Genomic DNA, 20,701 nt, shown 5'->3' on the forward strand with positions numbered 1-20,701 from the left:
TGGGCTTTTAAATCAGAAAGTTGAAAGGGATAGAAAAGCTGCCCAAATGGAGAATAAACTACAATTTCTGGACCAGAAAACACTCCTCTTGTGGTAGATAGGCTACCTAGTGCTTATCACTCCCAATGAAAAGCTAGAAATGTCTGGGGGGCTGAGAAACTTACAAAACAGTCCTGGATACAGCAAATCTGTATCTGGACTAGACTAGTTACAGGAAAGGTAGGAAACAAGCTTAGAACTTTTTGAGTTTGGTTTTTTTTTTTTTTTTTTTTTTGCAGAAAAGTATTTAAAACAGTAGCAAAACACTTTAAATTTAAACACAGTACTAGCTAGCACACTTGAGTGTGTAGCAATATTAAGGCAAAAACAGTTTAAATAAATACAGATAAATTAAAAATGACAAAAAACAAGTGCAGAGAGCAGTAAATTATGAAAAAAATCAAAATGAAGGCACTTAGGGTATCTCCTTCTCCTTCCTCTTGCTCTTGTAGTCTGCAGGACACCAAAACTGGATCCGCAGAGCTTAAACAAGCACAAATCCATGTAAACAGGGACTTTTAAACCAGAAAGTTGAAAGAGACAGAAACCACTTCTCTTGTGATAGATAGGCTATCTAGTGCTTACCACTCCCACTCATAAGCTAGAAAGCTTCCCTCCAATGCAGAAAGGTCTGGGGGCTCAGAACTTACAAAATATTCCTGGATACAGCAAGTCTGTATCTGGACTAGACTAGTTACAGGAAAGGTGGGAAACAAGCTTAGAACATTTTTTTTTTTTTTTGCAGAAAAGCAAAAACTCAAACTTCTGTCATAACAATACCCCAATATCGGTAAATATGCGCAATCTCTGCAGATGTAAAAGTTGTCTAAATAATCCCACATTAAAGAGATCTGTAACTAACGAAGAGGTTGCTACTAGGAAACAATTTTATATTTCATTGTTTCATCTACAAATAAAGTACCTGTTGCCCTTGAAGAATAAATTGCCTGTGTTACATTAAAAAATTATAAGCTGGTAAGATTGCAACAAGGAATGGATGGCAAACTGATAACAGGTTTATAGTTACTAGGTATCACCTCCAAAGGAGGACATTTTCAGGACTGCAACATTCACCCATTTAAAGAACAACACAGTACAGTATCAGCAATCCACTTACATACTGTGGGAGTAGAACCTACAGCCTTCTGCATCAAAAGTAAGTGTAGTATCTGTTGTGCTACTAACAATTCTTTTAAATGCTTTAGCACAACAATGATATAATTTGCTAAACAACAGTTACATGTTGCAAACAGACTTGGCATAGGCAGCACTAAACTTTTCTGCCCCTAAAACTGTCAGCTCCTTGATCTCTCAACTTTGCAGTACAAAAAATCTGGAAAAAGACAACATTTTTTTGAGGAGGTTGCAAAAGCCCAAAACCGGGGATACATTTTAAACATTGCTTGTATAATCTTAGAAAGTTACTAGAATAAAATGTTTTGTGTTACCATGCATTTCCTTAAAGATGGGAAGACTGAAACTAAAAATGTCTGTCATTCTTTAGTGAATTCAGTCCTCACTTATTTGACAGAAAACAACATTTTATTGCAAATAAAATGTTGTTTTAAGTTATGTCTGTTTTTCAATGCTGATAAAAGTTATACAGTTGGACAGTGGTTATTTAAAAAAAATACATATTTAAAAATAGTTTTACAAAAAACAAATGTTAACTGGTAAATCCAAGCAGCACAAGTACCATTTTTTTCATAAGTATTGTCCGGTTAATTGGCTTTCTCAGAGTTGCTTGGTAAGGTAAGTGAAGTAAAAGGAAATCAAACATGGACCACAGGAATTTAATTGTCTGTGCGAACTATAAGATTTTGCCAGCATTTTATTTCATTTTTCTTTATTTTATAAGACTATTCTTGATGTTTCTTTTCCATCAGAGTTTGTTGCTTACAGATAATATCTTGAAATGTAACAAATGAGCACTCCTGACAAATACCAGTAAAATGTAATTGTATTTTCTATAATTAATTGTAAAATGACAACATAAAAAAACTGTATGAATCTATGGACTTTGCTGAAGTTTAATTTTAAGGTAGCATATACATGTATAATAAGATAATTGCTATAATAAAAACATATTATATAAATCTGTAAAAAAAAGATATATAAAAACATTTCTGTATATCCCCTTTCCTACATTCAGTTAGACAAGGTTTTTCGGTAACCTGAAAAAATTATTTTTATCCAGTTTACTGTATATCTTGTACAAATTTGATTCTACTGTTCTACCTTTTCTAATGTCTTGCCTCTTGCACAGACTTACTGCTTATGGAACATTACTTATTAAATGCCCTATCAAGTTTATTTAAAACCATTTTAGATGCATTTTTCCCAGGATGAGGTAATTTGAAACTGTTTGTGATGTACTTTTCAATGCCTATAAGTTTCTTCATCTATAGTTACGTTTACATTCTGTTTTCTGAGTAATTGTTACGTTTTCATTCTGTTTATGTATTTGATGCATTATTTCTGTTTACTGAAACTTTCTTGCCCATGCCTCCACTGAAAAGGTGATTTTCACCCTATTGAATTTTCCCTGATTTAAAAAAAAAATCAGTAAATAAATAAATACATGCATCCTCAGACTTTGAAGTGTTGTTGAGGACTACATTTTATTTTTATTTTTTAGCACTAGTGATGTTCCTTAACGGTACCAGTGTCAGCTGGAGTGCACGGATCCAAATGTTTTTAGCATGCTGCAAACTTGTTGCCATCATGGTCGTCATAGTGCCAGGATTAATACTCTTATTCAAAGGTAAACAATATTATTAGCTTTGTTTGCTCTGCTTTCAAACTGCTGCATATTTTTTAACTTATCCATACATTTTCAATATGCTGCCTAATGCATGCACTTGATGCCACCTATTATACCGACCTGCAAGATAAAGACTCAGAAAAAATGACCTCAAGTACAGATTTGATTGAGAATTTTGCACATCATCACCAGAGAATATTTTGAAACATAACTTCTAAATAGAGCAAATATTTAAAATGTTTTCTTGAATAACATACTGTAATTGAACTGTGATGGTCTGCATACTTACAGCAGGTAGCCCAGTGAATAGAATAATGTATGTTGTAGAACATTTGTCAAAGAAAGAAATGTCCAAAATTGACCATTTAAGGTGAGTAGAGCACTGTGTAAGTGACTGAATAGGCTCAGACTCTGGTAGGCATGATTGGAAAGAATTATCATGGAAATGATCAACAGAGATATAGTAAGCCTCCACACACTGGACCCAACCCAGTTTGGTTTCAGCAAGGGCAGATCATGCCTATTCAACCTAGTGGACATCTTTGAGAATGTAACCAAAGCAATGAATGAGCTAAAATGGTTCACACTGCCTACTTTGATCTGGCCAATGCATTTGACACAATACCTGAGTTGGACATTGTTGACAAACTCAAGAGGTTAGGACCAAGCTTGTATGTCACCTGGTGGATAGCCAGCTGGCTCACAGACAGGAGCCAGAAAGTTAGAAGTGGGGAGTCCACCTCTACAAACAGGCCAGTCGCAAGTGGAGCCCCTCAGGGATCAGTCCTTGGACTGCTCCTTTTTGGCATTTACTTCTCTGAAGTCAAGGCCAATGTCAGTAGTCTCTGGCTGACTAAATTTGCAGATGATTGCAAATTAGGAGCTGTCATTGAATATCACACTGACACAAATGTTCTCCAGGAGAAGTTGACACAGACAAACAATTGGTGTCAGAGCCATGGGCTAAAACTAAATGCCAAGAAATGCATAATAGTATCCTGTGAGAAGTCAACCACTCTTGGTAACTATCATATTGATAGCACAACCCTTAGAGTTGACCCAGTAGTCAAGGACTTAGGGACACAGATAGCAATCTAGTCTTTGATTATCACATGTCTACAGTAGTGAGGAAATCATTCTATGTTGCACAACTTATAAACAAAGGTATGGCATCTAAGTCCAAGTAAGCCATTGTTTCACTGCATTCGGCATTAATCAGACCTGTCATTTAGTACATTGCCCCCTTTGGTTTTTATCTAACCAGGCATATCCAACAACTGGAACATCCACAGAAGTTCCTTATTATAAGAATACAGGGTGTAAGTAAAATGTCCTATGCAGACCACCTTAAGCCCTATCCCTGTATTCTGTCTCGTACAGGCTTTTGATGGGAGATCTATGCCTGGAGTACAGGCATTGTCAGACCCCACTCTGATGGACCTCCAGCATAGCCACAAAACTAACAGCACCAGAATTATCTGTTCTAAAGATTTAAACATTGCCTATGATATAAATAGGACCTGCTGGAGAGACAGGTATATATCCCAGAGATTACTTCATCGATGTGAAGCAGAGTTCATCCATAACCGAATTCATATGCAACTTGGACAATTGGATAGAGTATAGGAAATTCATCCCTGATTTGGTACCTATGTCTCTAATGGACACAGGCAGCCTGTAAATGGTTCATCTCCCAGGACCCTGCTTGTAAATATTTAATCTCCCAACCCCCTGCTTACACTTATCAAGGATATCAGAACTTGGCTGAAAATTGTGATACATGGCTGGGCTTAAAAAATCCCTTGTGGTCATTAGCCTAACAAACACCTATGAACCTATGACCCTATGAAAGGGCAATCATTAGCCAGTTGTGTTTAGAGTGCTGTCACCCTGCAAAACATTATTGTGGAGGTTATGAATACAGCATCACTGGATTACTAGGCAGTTTCCATTCTGGTACTGGTCACTATTGGCTTTTCCAGGAGATGTCAGCTGGACAGGCAATTATAGTTCATATTGTTTAGGTCATTTTGATAATCATCATCGTAACTACCATACAATTGCCGCAGGTAATTCCTAAGGCCACTCATTTAACAATTTTGTTTGCAAGGGCAAATGGTAAGTTATACTTTATAAAGGCTGTGATATCTCTGAAATGGCACTTTTTGAAGATCATTTAGAAAACTGTCTTAAATAATGTTTTCCTATATTTCATAAAATAGAGCACTGATGAATGAAATATTGACAAGTAAACAGAAAGGAAAATGTAAACTTAATAATGCTTTGGTGAATGACATGATTCCTCAATCTCATTAGATTTCAAAAGTAGCTAGACATCCCTGGGAATTCAGTAAACTCTGTGTAGGCTTAGCACAAAGCCTACATGGAATTTACATGTTAGCGCAATAACCAGCAGTGATAATTGCATATGCATGCTGAGCATCGCACTTAAATGAATACAAGTGAGGTTTCATGGCCAGAAATAGTGTTGCCAGCCAGGAAACCATGGAAAGCAGCATGAACACCTGCAGACATGCAGACATGTTTACCTAAGGGCAAACAAGTTCTGCAGCATTGAGCGGACAGCCACAGTGACTGCCATGGCTTAATATAAGGCAATGCATAAAGTGTTAACACTTTATAAGAAAGTGTAATCAGTGCAGAGTACTGTGCAAACCTGTTTTAGGCATACAGAATAAAACTCTTGGTGGTGTTCAACAAGAGTACATATACTGAAATATCTTAACACAAGTGCCACATCATGAGTCTGGCTTTTATAGTCTCAGATGACACTTTATAGCTGATGACATCAGCAGTACCTGGTGAGAAAAAGGTGGTAGTAGGAGTGTCTGACATGCTGGTCTCTATCATGAATGTCAACCGACTGAATACAAACAAACACATACACACACACACACACACACACACACACACACACACACACACACACACATATACACACACACATGCAGGCACACACAGACCAGTTGACAACAGTGAGAGTAGAACAACTACCTATTTACAGAGCACAGTACTTAATGCAAGTGCCACAGCACAAGTCTGACTTTTACAGTCCTACTGGATAATTTATAGTGGATGACATCCTCGTTGGATGTTTGAGAGAAGATGTTGTGAGGCCTGTATGAAATTACTGGTTAGCCATGTATGACAGGTGCCCAGTAGGAAGGTAGCTGGAATAAAGAAGCTGAACCACGACAAAGTAAAATCTTCTTTTTTAATACAAAATGGTGAGCGCTTTTGCAATGGTAACCATTGCTTCATCAGACAGTTCATTCAAACAACAACAGCACTTAAATACTTTAATTCATTACTAAAACAACCAATCCTACCACTCAAAGTTAATTCAGCACTCAGCAATCAATTGATTACTATGGTTATGTTTTGCCCTTAGTTAATTGCTGAAGTCAGAAAAACACTGTTTAAAAACCACATGCACAAATTGTAAAAACAAGAACATGTGGATGAATATAAATAAAATACATAAAAAGTCAGTGAATAAATACATATACTCATGTTGCCCATTTAGTAACTTCTTGTGTGTGTGTGTGTGTGTGTGTATAAGCATACAAATATATGTACATTTATATAAAAATATAAACTATAAGCAGTACACTCTCAACAACTTAATAAATATATTCTGCCTGATAAATACACATGCTGTCCAACTAATAAATACATATGCTTTAAACATACATCTCAACAGATACTTGTCTTTAGTGATATCTATGCTAGAAGCAGCTCAAGAAATGCTGTCATACTGACCCAAAGCCCTGCATGTGTTTATGTAGCCTTCTCTTGTTAAGATATTATTATTATTTATTTTATTTTAACCTTCTAGATTTTAGCACTGGCTTCAATAGAACAGGGCGTCTATGGGAGCTAAGGAATTCTGCTGATTGCAATACTAAGAATGTAGTGTAAGTGTAAGCTCACTGCACAACATGTTTCAATTTCTATGTTGGCAAAACTAACCGTCACCTTAGGGAACGGATAAGGAATCACCTTTACTGCACTAGAAAAGGGCAACTGTATAGTGCTTTGGCTAAGCATTCTTTGGATAAGGGGGATGACCATATATTTTTATATGTTTATATATTTTTGGTTGTTTTAGTATTGAATTAAAGTATTTAAGTGCTGTTGCTGGTTGAATGAACTGTCTGATGAAGCAATGGTTACCATTGTGAAAGCGCTCACCATTTTGTATTAAAAAAGAAGATTTTACTTTGTTGTGGTTCAGCTTCTTTATTCCAGCTACCTTCCTACTGGGAACCTGAATTTCAACATTTTCAACTTCTGGGCTGGTTTGGATTTATTTTTTTATTGTCAGGATTGTGTTTACTATGGGACTAGATTGCTGACAGATTTCTGACAGTAGAATACACACTTACATTCTTCTGACTACACACAAACACACACACACACACACACACACACACACACACACACACACACACACACACACACACACACACCCCAGTTGACTGCAGTGAGATTAGATCCCCTACCAAACTAGGTACACTGGCTGGAGAACTCAGTACTTAATGTGAGCAAAACAGCACAAGTCTGACTTTTACCATCCTACTGGACATTTTATAGTGGATGACATCCTTGCAGGAAGTTTGAGAGAAGATGTTGCGAGGCTTGTCATTCTGGGTAGCTATATGTGATTGTCAGATTTATTTTGTTGTCCATGGGACTGGATTGGTGACAGTAGGATACACACTTATGCTCTTTTGACTACACATACACAGACACATACACCAGTTGACTTCAGTGAGATTAGAACCCCTATTTAACTAGGTACACTAACTGGAGAACTCATTATTTAAATGCTGCTGGACAATTTATAGTGGATGACATCATCAATGGATGTTTGAGAGAATATGGTTGGAGGTCTGCATGACATGGATGTGTAGGCATGTATGACTGTCAAAACATTTGTACTCCATTAGAGCGTATTGCTGATAGCGGGATACATGGTTTTGCTTTTCTGATCACATACACCAAATGACTCCAGTGAGATTAGAATTGCTACCTGGCTAGGCACACCAACTAAAGAGCTCAACACTTAATGCAAGTGAAATGGCAGAAGTTTGACTTTTATAATGCTACGGGACAATTTATTGTGGACGACATCATCAGTGGATGTTTGATAGAAGACATTTGGAGACCTGTGACATGGATGTGTAGGCATGTATGAATGCAAAATATTTGTACTCTGGGACTGTATTGCTAACAGCAGGATACACTTACACTATTCTGAGCACATACATACACACACACACACACACACACACACACACACACACACACATACACACACACACACACACACACACACACACACACACACACACACACACACACACACACATATGCATCAGTTGATTGCAGGGAGATTACAAACTTTACCTAACTAGGAACTCCGTACTTAATGTAAGCACCAAGGCATGAGTTTGACTTTTACAATGTTGCTGGACAATTTATAGTGGATGACATCATCATTGCATGTTTGAACAACAATGTTGGGAGACATGTATGAAATGGATGGGTAGCTATGTACATCTGACACATACACACACACACAGACACCAGCTGACTGCAGTGAGATTAGAAACCCTACCTAACTAGGTATACCAGAGAACTCAGTGCTTAATGCATGTACCATGGCACAAATATGACTTTCACACTGCTGCTGTACAATGCATAGTGGATGACATCCTCAATGGATGCTTGCAAGAAGTTGTGAGGCCTGCATGAAATGGCTCTGGTAACCATTGTACACCTGTCAAGATATTAGTTCTGCATGAGATTGAATTGATGATAGTAGGATACAGACTAATGCTCCTCTGACTATGCACACACACTTGCACATACAGACAGACACACACATAATGTGGTTGCTGTGCTAATTTAATACACATGTAAATATTTTGTTCCAGTCTACAAAACACAATATATAATGATTACAACACTCCTGAATTATGTTTTTTGCCTTGTCATAGTGATGTTTATAGATGATGCCATCATAAGTATATGATGTGTTGACATATCCAGTTATGAGAGTGGTGTGCAAAATGTGGATGTGCTAGTTCCTGTTGTGTTTCCAATGTGCAGGTATACATTAAGAGACAGCTTGCCAAACTAGATGCAAAAAAACTGTCAAGAATGCATGTATCAGAAATGAGACATATGCAGTTATTCTCCACTACGTTGTGTACATTACACACTCAAATTGTCACATACAAGCACACAGTTTTTTGTGAAAATATTTGTGTGTCCATATTTATGAAGAATTGCTGTCCACATTAATACATGTGTAAGACAATCTGAATGTGTATTGACATTATAAAGGTGCACATGGTATGTAGCAATGCAATTTTGTTATTTATTTCTGTAGTGTAGTTGATGTTTGTGAACAAATACTGACATGCCAAATTTCAAGTACATGGGTACAGGATGACTGAGTGTAAATATATGTTCACTTATTAAGAAATACCTTCCATTTGGTTGTGTTTTTACATGGATTTTAATGAGATGAAGACTAATTGGGCAGTAAACATAAGTACTATATGCGAATAAGCACTTTACGTAGTGCACCACCAAGCAGCTGGTTTGCACAATCAATGCCAAAGTGTTTGTGCATACAGGATACACATTTAAGGACTCTTGAACTTGAGAACTTATCCATACTGGCTATGTTAGACACAGCTACAGATACTGTGATGTTGATAACTAATTCATATTAGAAATATTGTGTCATAAATTGTATAAACCTAAAGAAGTATTTTTACTGCTTTTCCAATTCGCGCGTAGTTAAGCGATGAGCAAATGCGGGTCTCTGCTTCACTGAAAAAATTAGAAGCCTTCTTTTGGTTTGCTTTCCTCCATGCAAGCACATTAAGCAGAGAGGTGTGAAAGTCAGAACTTTGGGCAATACTGAGTGGAAGAAAATACCTACTGTGTAGCTAACTCTGTTGCAGCAGGTGTGATAGCACTGAGTTCTTATTTTAAGCACAGATGATACGAGATTCAAATGTAGCTCCATCTAATTGTTTTACATATGTATTCATGATGTAATTACATAATTACTTATGATAATTATTGGAAATGTGAGATGGACTGACTACAGACTACTACTCTATAAAAACAGTACTCAAGTGATTTATGTCAACAGTACACATATGGAGTTACATATTTATACAGTCATCAGTCTAAATAAATATTTTATGTGAAATTTTTAATATGAGTGCCTTTATTCTACTTAACTGTGTGTTTTCTTAGTGCAGTGGGTTTAAGCAGCATTCTGAGGAGATTACCACACCATGCCATAGGACATGAAAAGCCATCTACCATCACTGGGCATTGGTGTGCGATTTGAAACTCTGCACAAACACAGAGAACAAAAAATGAAGGGCTTCACTGAGGATTTCTTATTTTTGTATGTGGTGTGTTTCTATTTTTTGACCATATTAAAGGTGTGAAAATGGCATAGATAAGAAAGTGGTGAAATGAGGGACGAGTAGGGGGAAGATCAAAGGAAAAGCAATATAGGAATGTGCAGGAGGGAATTAGGAAAGAACCATAGCTGCTCGCTTCTTCAGCAGTGTAAAATGAGCATGTATATAATATTGGATGAATTTGGACTGTCACTTCAATAAAGATTGGTGACAACAAAGCATTAATGTATAGCCAATTGGACCAAATCAAGTGTGTCATGAAGACGCACATGCAAAGTGGAGCGCTACACATGAGGTGATTATTTTTTTTTTGGATAGATGCCCATTTTTGTGGTTTTACTACTGTAAGACAGGAATGCTGCGGAAGGGGTGTAGGTATGTTAAGGTCAGGTATGTAGAGTAGTTAAGGAAGCAGCTACAGACAAATAGGACAAACAAGCCATGAGACAGAGATGATGAGGGATGCAACAGGTTGGAGAACACCATGATTGGGGTTAGGGTGAGGAAACCAAATGCCCATACCAGTGAAACATGGAGAGAGTGAGAATCTAGTATTCACCCTCAGAACTGTCATCACAGTCCTCTCCTCAGCTTGCTGTTGGAGTGCTTGATGTTTTCTTTTGCCCAGAATTCCAGTGAGCATCATCTCCATTTGGCTGAGGTGTGCACCAGTGATGCTTTCAAACACCTTACGCATCATGCCTGACATCCTCTGGTGGGTGACAAAATTACCACCTCTGCCAATACTCCCAGAGGGTACCACTGTACCAGCTGCCAGGGTAATGCTATCTGATGTGGAGGGCCCAGGGAGTGCAAAAGCTGCAAAAAAAGTATTGCCAGTTTGGGTCCCAGATGTGCCGGGCATTGGAGCAGCAGCTGTTGGTGGGGTGGCAGGCTGAGCCACACTGGTTGGCCTACCTCCCTGTGCTGTAAATCATTTTGTGAGTTGTCAGAAAGTGTTTACATCAGAAAGTTGTGACCACACATATAAAAAGAAACAAAAAAGAGATAAGGGGTGGGGTAAGAGACAGAAAAAAGCAGAAGATAATCAATATCATCATATGCAACATACCACAAATTAGTAGGATATAAATAAAAATAATTTTACTTTTGCATTAAGTATACTTTTTAACAACAACAAGCTATAACTGATGATTGCTCCAAGGAATCCTTACAATAAATATACTGCACATACTCACAATCAAATAACACAGATTAAGTTAATGGAATGGCATGTATGTCAATTTTGTTGAAATTATTATGTAATATTTTTAAAATTATTTCACTATACATTTGTCACTTGTGGGATTTGAATCCACAACATCTGAATACACTATTGCAATTCACTCCTACAACTGGCTTGAGCTACAGACTGAAACATGCCTAACTGAGTTTACGGTTAAGATATGCATGCTTAATTTGCTAATGATGTATGCAAGTGCAATACTTTAGATGTAATAATATTCTTTTGTGCTGCATATATGCCCCTTGCTTCTCTTTCCAAGTACTCAGCATGGGCAACTCTGTTCACTGCTATCTCCGTGGTGTCTGTAAAAGAAAAAGGAAAAGGAAATCGAGAGGAGCATTGTGCAAACCAGTCCTGGCTATATCCAGATTTCTATCGCATTGTGCAAACCAGTCCTGGCTATATCCAGATTTCTATCGCATTTAAAGTATCTTTATCTGTATAGTTACATGACTATGGGATATCAACAGTCCTATACTCATCCAGCTACTGGCAGAGTTGTTCCTGTTTGCATCTTTTCAGGTTGTTATAGTGGTGTGCCTGCATTGCCCTCCAGTGTGTGGAATACCAGTCTTACTGGAGACAGCCTTGGACAGACTATTTCAAGCCTCTGATTTATATTGAGACCCAGTATAGTCCTCCTGCAGTAGCCTATGGCAGTGAATATTCTGGGCTCCTCTACACCCCATATTTGAGCCCTAAATTGGGCACCTTCCCTTCTAGCTCCTGCCATGTCCATACAGGTCAAACAGCAACGGTTAGAGTATTTTCCCACCAAATCACAATATCATGTTTTACAACTAGTGCACAAACCCGAATGACCATGCCAACCACATTTGCATGGTGTTAAGCAGAGATCTACAGTGCCAGACATAATGGAAGGCAGTATATGAAATAGGAAGGGTAATGTGACAGCTGACATTAGTTTTTGGTTTGGATGTTGCTGTAACTGTTAATTGATTTATCTTTGTAGACATGTATTAGGAGTATACATTTTATGAACTGGCACATTTTTTCATCTTTACACAGTGATGAAAGTAATTTGCACAATGTGGGATTCAAGCCTACTTAAAATAGACAAAACATATTCTTCCACATAGGAGACATTTCATCCTTACGACAGAAGAAGTGCTTGTTAGACATATTCTTTTATTATATATGCACATGGCAAAGTGAGGGCTTAACCATATATGTGTGTGGACTGACAAGGTCATGGTTTATACATTCATGTGTGTATGACTATCACTGAAGCATGAAGTCCATTCAAGGCCAGAAAAGACAATTATAATTGCTGAAACATAATTGTCAGTATACCCTCAATCACAAATATAATTAATATGAGCTCCAGTGCTATGGTTTACCTGCATTTCATCGGACGTAAGTTGTACGATGTACCAAAGTGCAAAAGTGCAACCTCAAGATTTCAGAAACGTCGTCTGCCACTGTTGCTAATTCAAATGAGCGAATGCATATTGGCATTGATCATTAGAATTTGGCATTCCAGGTGCAGATCACATTATAGCAGGGACCGGGAAATGAAAACTTTCCCTTACTATAGTGCGATCTCTGCGTTTGTATATTAAAGTAGCGGGGATGTGGGGTGTGCAGGGGGGCTTCTGGACCTGCAGGAGTTGTGGAACATTATGGAATGTCACTTTGTGGGTTTGCATGATGGTAAGCAAAAGATGAAACAACGTATCTTTTTGAAACTGACAAATGTCTGCCTATTGTCTGCAGGTGGTCTGGACCTGCAGGTGTTGCAGAACATCATGCAATGCCACTTAGTGGGTTTGCGCAGTGGAAAGCAAAAAAGGTAACAATGTATCCTTTCTGAAATTGACCATTCCTGCTTGTTATCTGGGCCATAAGGCCATGTTTGTGCACAGGTAAGTGATGTGCAAATGTTGCAGGCAAGGCTCAACATGCACTATTCTTGTAACAAGTGTTTAAGAGATTTCATCATTAAAAGATGTGGGACTTGAACCATGATCTAAATGTACTATATACTGGGTGCTTCATCATGTTTACCAGGTGCACTACACACACACTTGATTCACAGCTGTGATTTATGCATTCTTTATCATACAAGCAACTTACATTAAATTAAATGTATACATTTTACTGTGTTTGCGCTAAGCTGCACACTATGCAAATATTAATATTACAAAAATACATTTTAACACACATTATAGATTTTTACACAACTCTGGATTTGAACTATCAGACTAATGAAATTACAAAATACAGTAAGTGTGTGTTATCTCTCTTTGCCACAAAAATAACAGGACTTTGTAACAGGAATGAAAATCATTGTGCATACCAGCAAGTTCCAATTCCAACACCGCACTAACAAGGCATATAACACTTGCACACTCTCAGTTATTTGTACATGTGTTACATATTTAGTGCAATGACTGATTACACAACCATTTATTAGTATTGCTCACAGTAATGCAGCTCTGTCTTAGCTTTGTATTGTGTTCATTCTTCTCTTATCTAACCTGTAATCTCAGACATACACTCTGTTGGGCATTTTGTATCATCACCTTTAAAATGTGCAAGAATACTACATGACAGTAATATATAGTTTTCAACAAAGACAGAAGAGTGTGGCTATCAGTTAACAAAAATGAGAAATGCATGCTGCTCAATTCCATTTAAAAGCTTGCTACAATTACTTCTACACTTTGGAAGTGTATCCTGGTTGACACACCCACTGCAGATAAGGTGTTCTGAATTGCTGTTGTACCGTCCTTCTCTTTACCAGTAATCATTCACAGTTGCAAATCTATTAGCAACTAACACAGAGGTAATGCCTACACCATGTTTACACCTGTTACAAAGTTTTGTTTGGGATTTAGCAATTGTAATGAATTCACACATCATTTGCATATGCACCATGGTCACAGACCTGAATCTACACTATAAATTTAGACTACATGAATCTCACTTTTGTAAATTGTTACCTAGGATTAGAAATGTTATGTCTTTTTTAAACAAATTGTATATTATCTCTGTATTTTTCACTGTTCTACAACTTTAATTACTTTTGTATAACTATTGTAAAGTGTCTATATCCTGTTGAGCTTTTCTGCCCGGGCCTCCACTGAAAACAGGCTCTTCCGGGCCCAGTGGACTATCTCAGTCATCAAACTATAATAAATAAATAAATAAATAAAACACATGTAGCTAGGGAACCTGAAAGTGAGGAGACTTGTGTATGTGGAAAACACAGAAGAAGATTGCTATTAATTTGGATTTATCTGCACTGAAGACTTCTGATCTTGCTAAGGTATGATTATATTTTTCAAGTCCATGCTAGATTTGTTCACATGTTACAAGGAAAATATTTTATATATATGCACTAGAAAATGGAACTTTTATCTGTATGCATTTCATGTAAGTTCACTGTTAGCACAGGCATTTTTGTCAGGCAATTTACATGTTATTGTTACAACTGTTTATCTTATACTGTTCTGTATTATTTCAGTGAAATATAATGTCCTGTATTGTCAATGACACCAGAGTGTTACGCTTCTAAGATGGCACATAAACACCTCTAGGGGAGTGCTGTGCACAGGGAGAGGTGACTGATAATTGTATAAAATTGACTTTTCTGTTGTAAACGTGTACACATATTTGTGAGAATCTTTTGAAAGTATTTATAACAATTGACTAATGTGTTATTCCATGTGTGGTACAAACTGTCCTTTGCCTGTTTTTTTGGGGTGTGGGGGAGCCAAATACCATTTGTTCGTTGCCATAACAAAGTCTGTGTTTCAAGAGGTTTAGTCTTGAAATTGTGTAGTCATCCAGTTCTTTCTGTGATAAAAAATACATTAGTCCATCATTCCTTGTTTTAAATTAGACATTTGTTTGTGGGTGAGTGTGATATGGTACAACTGCATATCCTTAAATTTTAATACCCAAACTGTGTGTCTCCAGTTGTTAATAATGAAAATATATAGGTGTATATAAGCAGTAATTTAATTATGTGGTATTTATGTGTTGTAGCCTTCTCTGTTTTATGTCACATAAGAGTATAGCACCCACGCATACCAATTCATGCAAACCTCATTTCAGTGACTTGGAAAATTACATAACAGTTCAAGCATTTAGGTGACAGTGCATTTCTGATTGAGAGATGATGTGGCAATATGGCTGACAGAATTTAGATTTAAACCAAATTTTCAATGATATAAATGCTGTTGGAGGTCGCATTGGGACTTATGCTCAGTTGCATCATAGGGCCACTGATATGATTTCATCAGCCCAGAGGAAAGCAACTGCAGTGGCCCATGAACAGCTGGTTACATGGGGGGGCTTATTAGGGAGTTACCACCAAATGAAGAGTTCTTGTCCACTGTCAGAATTCCAGAAAGCTCAGTGGGGAGTGCACAACAACATGTGATTTGATTGATGTTGGTGCTGATGTTTCTGGGAGGCCAAGTATATGCCAGGAGGAGCTTCCAGGGAAGCTTACATATGTCATTTCATAACATTTTCTTGTATAGTAAAACATTGGAAGTAATAGTTCATGTTGTTTTAAATATTTTTTAGTTGAACCTATTGATAAATAACACATTTTTGTTTATTACACATGGGCTTTGGGTGGAAATGTCAGCCATGTTTTAGTTAAAAGTATTGTTAATGGACATAAAGGCAAAAATTCTGTCCCCCTGTGTTATTGGAATCGTGGTGATTGTGTCCTTACCTTTTGCTTAACTTCTTCCAGGACCATCCTCCCTAGCAAGTTTTCAGTCATCTGCACATGATAAGCCAAACATTCTTATTTGATTATTGATGACTGTTTGTCAGAAATATGCATTTATCCATATGTGTGAAGTGGTTGTCATGAGTGTGTGTGTGTGTGTGTGTATGTGTGTGTGTGTGTGTGTGTGTGTGTGTGTGTGTGTGTGTGTGTGTGTGTGTGTGTGTTGCTGTACCATCTGTGATAATGGCACCAGTGTTAGCTTATCATATATTAAACAGTATGTCATGAGTGCGTGTGTGTATATGGTTAGTGCAAATATAGCATGTTGCAAAAATAATATGTATTTTTTCGTGTGCTCTAGAGCCTGTCATATGCAAGTGACATATATAATGTAGCATATATAGAGCACATAGCTTATGGATTCAGGTTGTTAAAGTAAGTTATGCTTATTAATCAGGCAGTTTAATTTAAATTCACAAATAATTTGGGGACATTTCAGTTGAGTTTCCAGGAATGTGTAATCCAATGTGAGTAATTGAGTCTACTTTTCCTCATAAACATATGTCACAATTCAATAAACTAAGCAGAGTCTAACATCTGTCTAATAATCATTATAAAGACAAAGAATAGTAATTTCCTAGCTCTTCAAACTTTCTGATATCGCAAAATGTTGACAGTAAGCTATTTTAACTGGAAGACTAAAACATTTCAATACTTCCTTGTGAATATATATTTTTACTTTTACTGTAATGTCAAGAACTGTCTTTGAAATCTATGCATTACTTCATTTCTTTCAAGTCATTCATTTTACAGTTCAGATTATATTTTGTCAAAATGTCAATAGCATTTCAAGGGCATATTTAATATTTAAACTGATATTTTAAATGAATAGCTATCAGTTACCAAGTGAGTTTGTACAGAGTATGAGGTAACTGCAAAGATAACATGTTGCAAAAGTAATATGTATCTTTTCATATGCTCTAGAGACAGCTCTCAGCATGTTAAACTGAGTAATACTTTTTAATCAAGCAGCTACATTTAAGTGCACATGTAGTTTGGAAACATTTCAGTTGTGTTTCCAGGAGTATGTAATCCTATGAGGATAAATCATAAAATATTTGCAAATAGTCCTATTATGTATTTATTTTACCTTGCTTAGGTTGTTTTTCATTTTAATAACTAAACGTTACTTTTTCGTATTATTTGTTATCTGTGAGGCTAAATGCACTTCGCAGGTTCACAGTGTCCTTAGAAACTGTAGCAATCGTTTACTTTTGCTATGGCAATGCAAATAGAATGTGAAGAAAGCTTCACTTCTCTTAAGCAACAGTACATTTTTCCCTCCTTTTTTTTAGATGCATTTGTTAATACTAAAAGGAAATAATTCAAAGGACATATGTACATGAATGGAACATTTCAGAGTTAATCACGAACATATCCCCAATCCCAATAAGTATAACAGCGACTATCATTAATCTAATAAATATTGGGTACTTATGTATTATCACAACCACATTTTTAATGTCCTGTAATTACTACAGTTTTCGGTGTAATAAAATATTTGCTGACATTTACATTTAGTAAGTCTGAAATCAGCAGCAGTATACTGTTACAAAGGTTTAATTCCCCAAAAATAAGTCAGTTGAAGTTGTCTTTTTGGGGATGCAAATGCTGACTTACATCATTTACTTACAAGCAGGGTGTGAGGAACTGAGTGTCGCTATATTAGCAATTCTGGATTCCTCCTTTCTGCTCTTGGACAGTTGCTTGAATGGCAGGTTTACCTCAGTTTGATAGACCATTTTCCAAAGGAAGAGGATTTCCCCTGTTAAAGTGACCATAATCTGCAAGTTTGGAGCATAATCTGCCTAGGAGAAATCCTACAAAGTGAATTCTGAGTTCAACGTGCATTATACCCAGTGTCTGGAAAGTACTACCAGAATTTTAAGTGCAATGCCTACAACAAACAGCTTAAGAAGGAGCTTGACTTTTAAGAGGAAGAGGGTCCTCACACAGGTAATGAATAAAGATTGTCTTTAGAAAAGTAGCATAACTGCTCAAGTTTTGCTTTAGGAAGGTCAGTTCAAAAGTAGTACAAACAAGTGAAACACTTACAGGATCGCAGTTGCCCTGCTTTTCTGGGAAGACTGGTACACAGAATGGTTGTAGGCTGCGTGTGTTAAAAAATGCACTTGCAAAAAATTGTTGTCCATTTGCATGTGTTTGACAACCTCCTGTTTGTGCTTCTTATTCTGGTTCCTGTTTCTCAAACAAGGTGAAACAGTAGTAAGTAGAAGTTCACTCACTCAGTTTTACTTTAACCTACAGTCATTTCACGAAAACAGTAATTATAGAACATTAAAAATGTGGTTATGATAATACATAAGTAGCAAATATTGTAATAACAATTAATTAAGTTCACTATTCCAATTAGTCTACCTTAAAACTAGATTATTTTAGACTATTATTTATCTGTGTATAGATAGTGAGTTATTAAATATATACCGACTATATTAGTATAGTAAATAGGAGAGAATTTAGAAAGGGAGACAAGATGCAGTTAAAATAAATAATGAGAAAAGAAAGAAGAGAGAGAAAGTAAAGAGAAAATTAAGAGAAAATACACATATACTATGTTGATTTACAGTATAAATATTTTATGTGCTATATAACCCTCCTTCTGTTAAAGAAAAGTACCCTGTACCCTGAGGTAATGTGAAAAAGCTCATGTATCATCTATTTTCAAAAAATATAGATAAAAGATTCCAGTAGTTAGTTACCTTTGTTTTAAAATTCCAAGCAGTAAAATTGGTCCTTTAAAGTAATGTTAAAACAATTCATATCATAGTAGATGCTTTGAGAGATTTGGCTGTAACAGTATCAGACTTTTGCTTTTTCTTTTTGACATCTGTCCAGACATTTGTTTCTTTTATTCTCTTGAGAGAAGGTGACATCCAATTCATATCTTCTGGTAAAGTAATCACATTATTAGTCTTAATAAATGAAGAGGCTTCCTCTAAGTCTATAAAAGTCCTCATCTCATTGGCATACAGTATTCGTATCTTAGCTGAATATGCAAGTTGTGCCTTGATGTTATTTTGTTTCAGAGACTTTATCATTGGCCACAATTTTTTCCTTTGTTCCATTATTCTAGATGAATAGTCGTTATCAAATCTTATCAGGCTCTGTTTATATTTTAAAGGTGCCTTCCTCCAAGCAGATCTTAAAATCAGTTCCTTGTCCAAGTATGAAAGAAATTTGATAATTATTGACCTAGGAGGAGAGTTTGAGTTAGTGGCAGGTTTCCCAAGAGCTCTGTGTGACCTTTCATTGCCAAATGAATGTCCTTCTTTTAAATTTAATAAGTCAGGGATCCAGCTTGATAAAAAGGAAATAATATCCTCACCTTCTGTGTTTTCAGGTAATCCAAAAATCCTGATGTTATTTCTCCTCTCCCTATTTTCCAAGTCATCTTCTTTATTAACCAACCAAGTGCTTTGTTTAAGAAACAGTTCTTTCTGTGTTTCCACTTCCTTAAGTCTGCTTTCTAAGTCATTTAGAGAAACCTCTATTCCTGTTATCCTTGTCTGGTGTTGTTGTAGCATTTCCTAGAGGGTGTCAGCCTGTTTTTGACAGCTTGTTTTAAGATTTTCTAGGTTCTCTTTAAAATCATCCATCTTCAAAGACAACTCCTGCAGGGTAGATGCCATCTGCTGTAGTTCCTTCTTTAAGGCAGCATCCTGATGAAAATTCTTTGAGTTGCTCATTTTAACAAGTGAATATATCTCCAAGCTTTTTGACAGGAAATTATTTGTAAAACTTCACCAAAGTTTCTAATTATGTAAATTATGTAAATTAGCCCTTTATCTATAAGATTTTATATTTTGAAGAAAAAAAAAGAATATTTTTCCTGTCTTATTTAACTAGTTATATGGAGCTCTAAAATACTGCTGCTTTCAGTAAGCCATTCAGGCTCTGCCCACTAAGAATTCAGTTAATTTTCTGCTGAAAATGTATTGCACAAATCCTAAGGTAAAACAAGATTCAATTTTCACTCTCAGCTACCCAGTGCAACTGATATATGAGTGGTTTGAGGGGAGTGGGTAAAAGCATCAGTCTGTCTGAAGAGTATGAACTTGCAGACCAAGTTCTCTTGCTGTAGGGTAATCGTGTCAAATGTTCTTTGTGTTTCTGTAAGATTTATCAAATTTAGTATATCAAAGAAAGGGGTTTTCACAGCTTTACCTATCTAAAAAAGTTAATTTTAGTCCATGATATTATTACCTTTATTGTACCCTAGGCAAGTATTTCATGTGACTCATTCTAATAACTTCTGTTGGTATAGTTAACAATAATATCTTACAGGTTCAAATGGTAACTAGAAAATACAAGTCTACTGAAAGTATTTTAATTTACAACCTTTATTAAAGCTGCAGTTCTGCTGATATAAAATTAAC

At 36.4% G+C, this 20,701-nt stretch overlaps 1 protein-coding gene across 1 annotated transcript in view; it reads left to right on the forward strand.

Moving 5' to 3' along the window:
• The window catches only part of SLC7A11 (solute carrier family 7 member 11), a 1,258,598-nt gene that overhangs the window by 310,243 nt on the left and 927,654 nt on the right, over positions 1–20,701 (forward strand). The window contains exon 4 of the mRNA XM_044061647.1: positions 2,678–2,803. Coding sequence (XP_043917582.1) covers positions 2,678–2,803 — 126 coding nt within the window. The remainder of the gene's footprint in view (positions 1–2,677; positions 2,804–20,701) is intronic.

The sequence above is a fragment of the Protopterus annectens genome, chromosome 2.part0 (genome assembly GCF_019279795.1).
Source record: "Protopterus annectens isolate FY-2018-M chromosome 2.part0, PAN1.0, whole genome shotgun sequence".
NCBI classification, from domain to species: Eukaryota; Metazoa; Chordata; order Ceratodontiformes; family Protopteridae; genus Protopterus; species Protopterus annectens.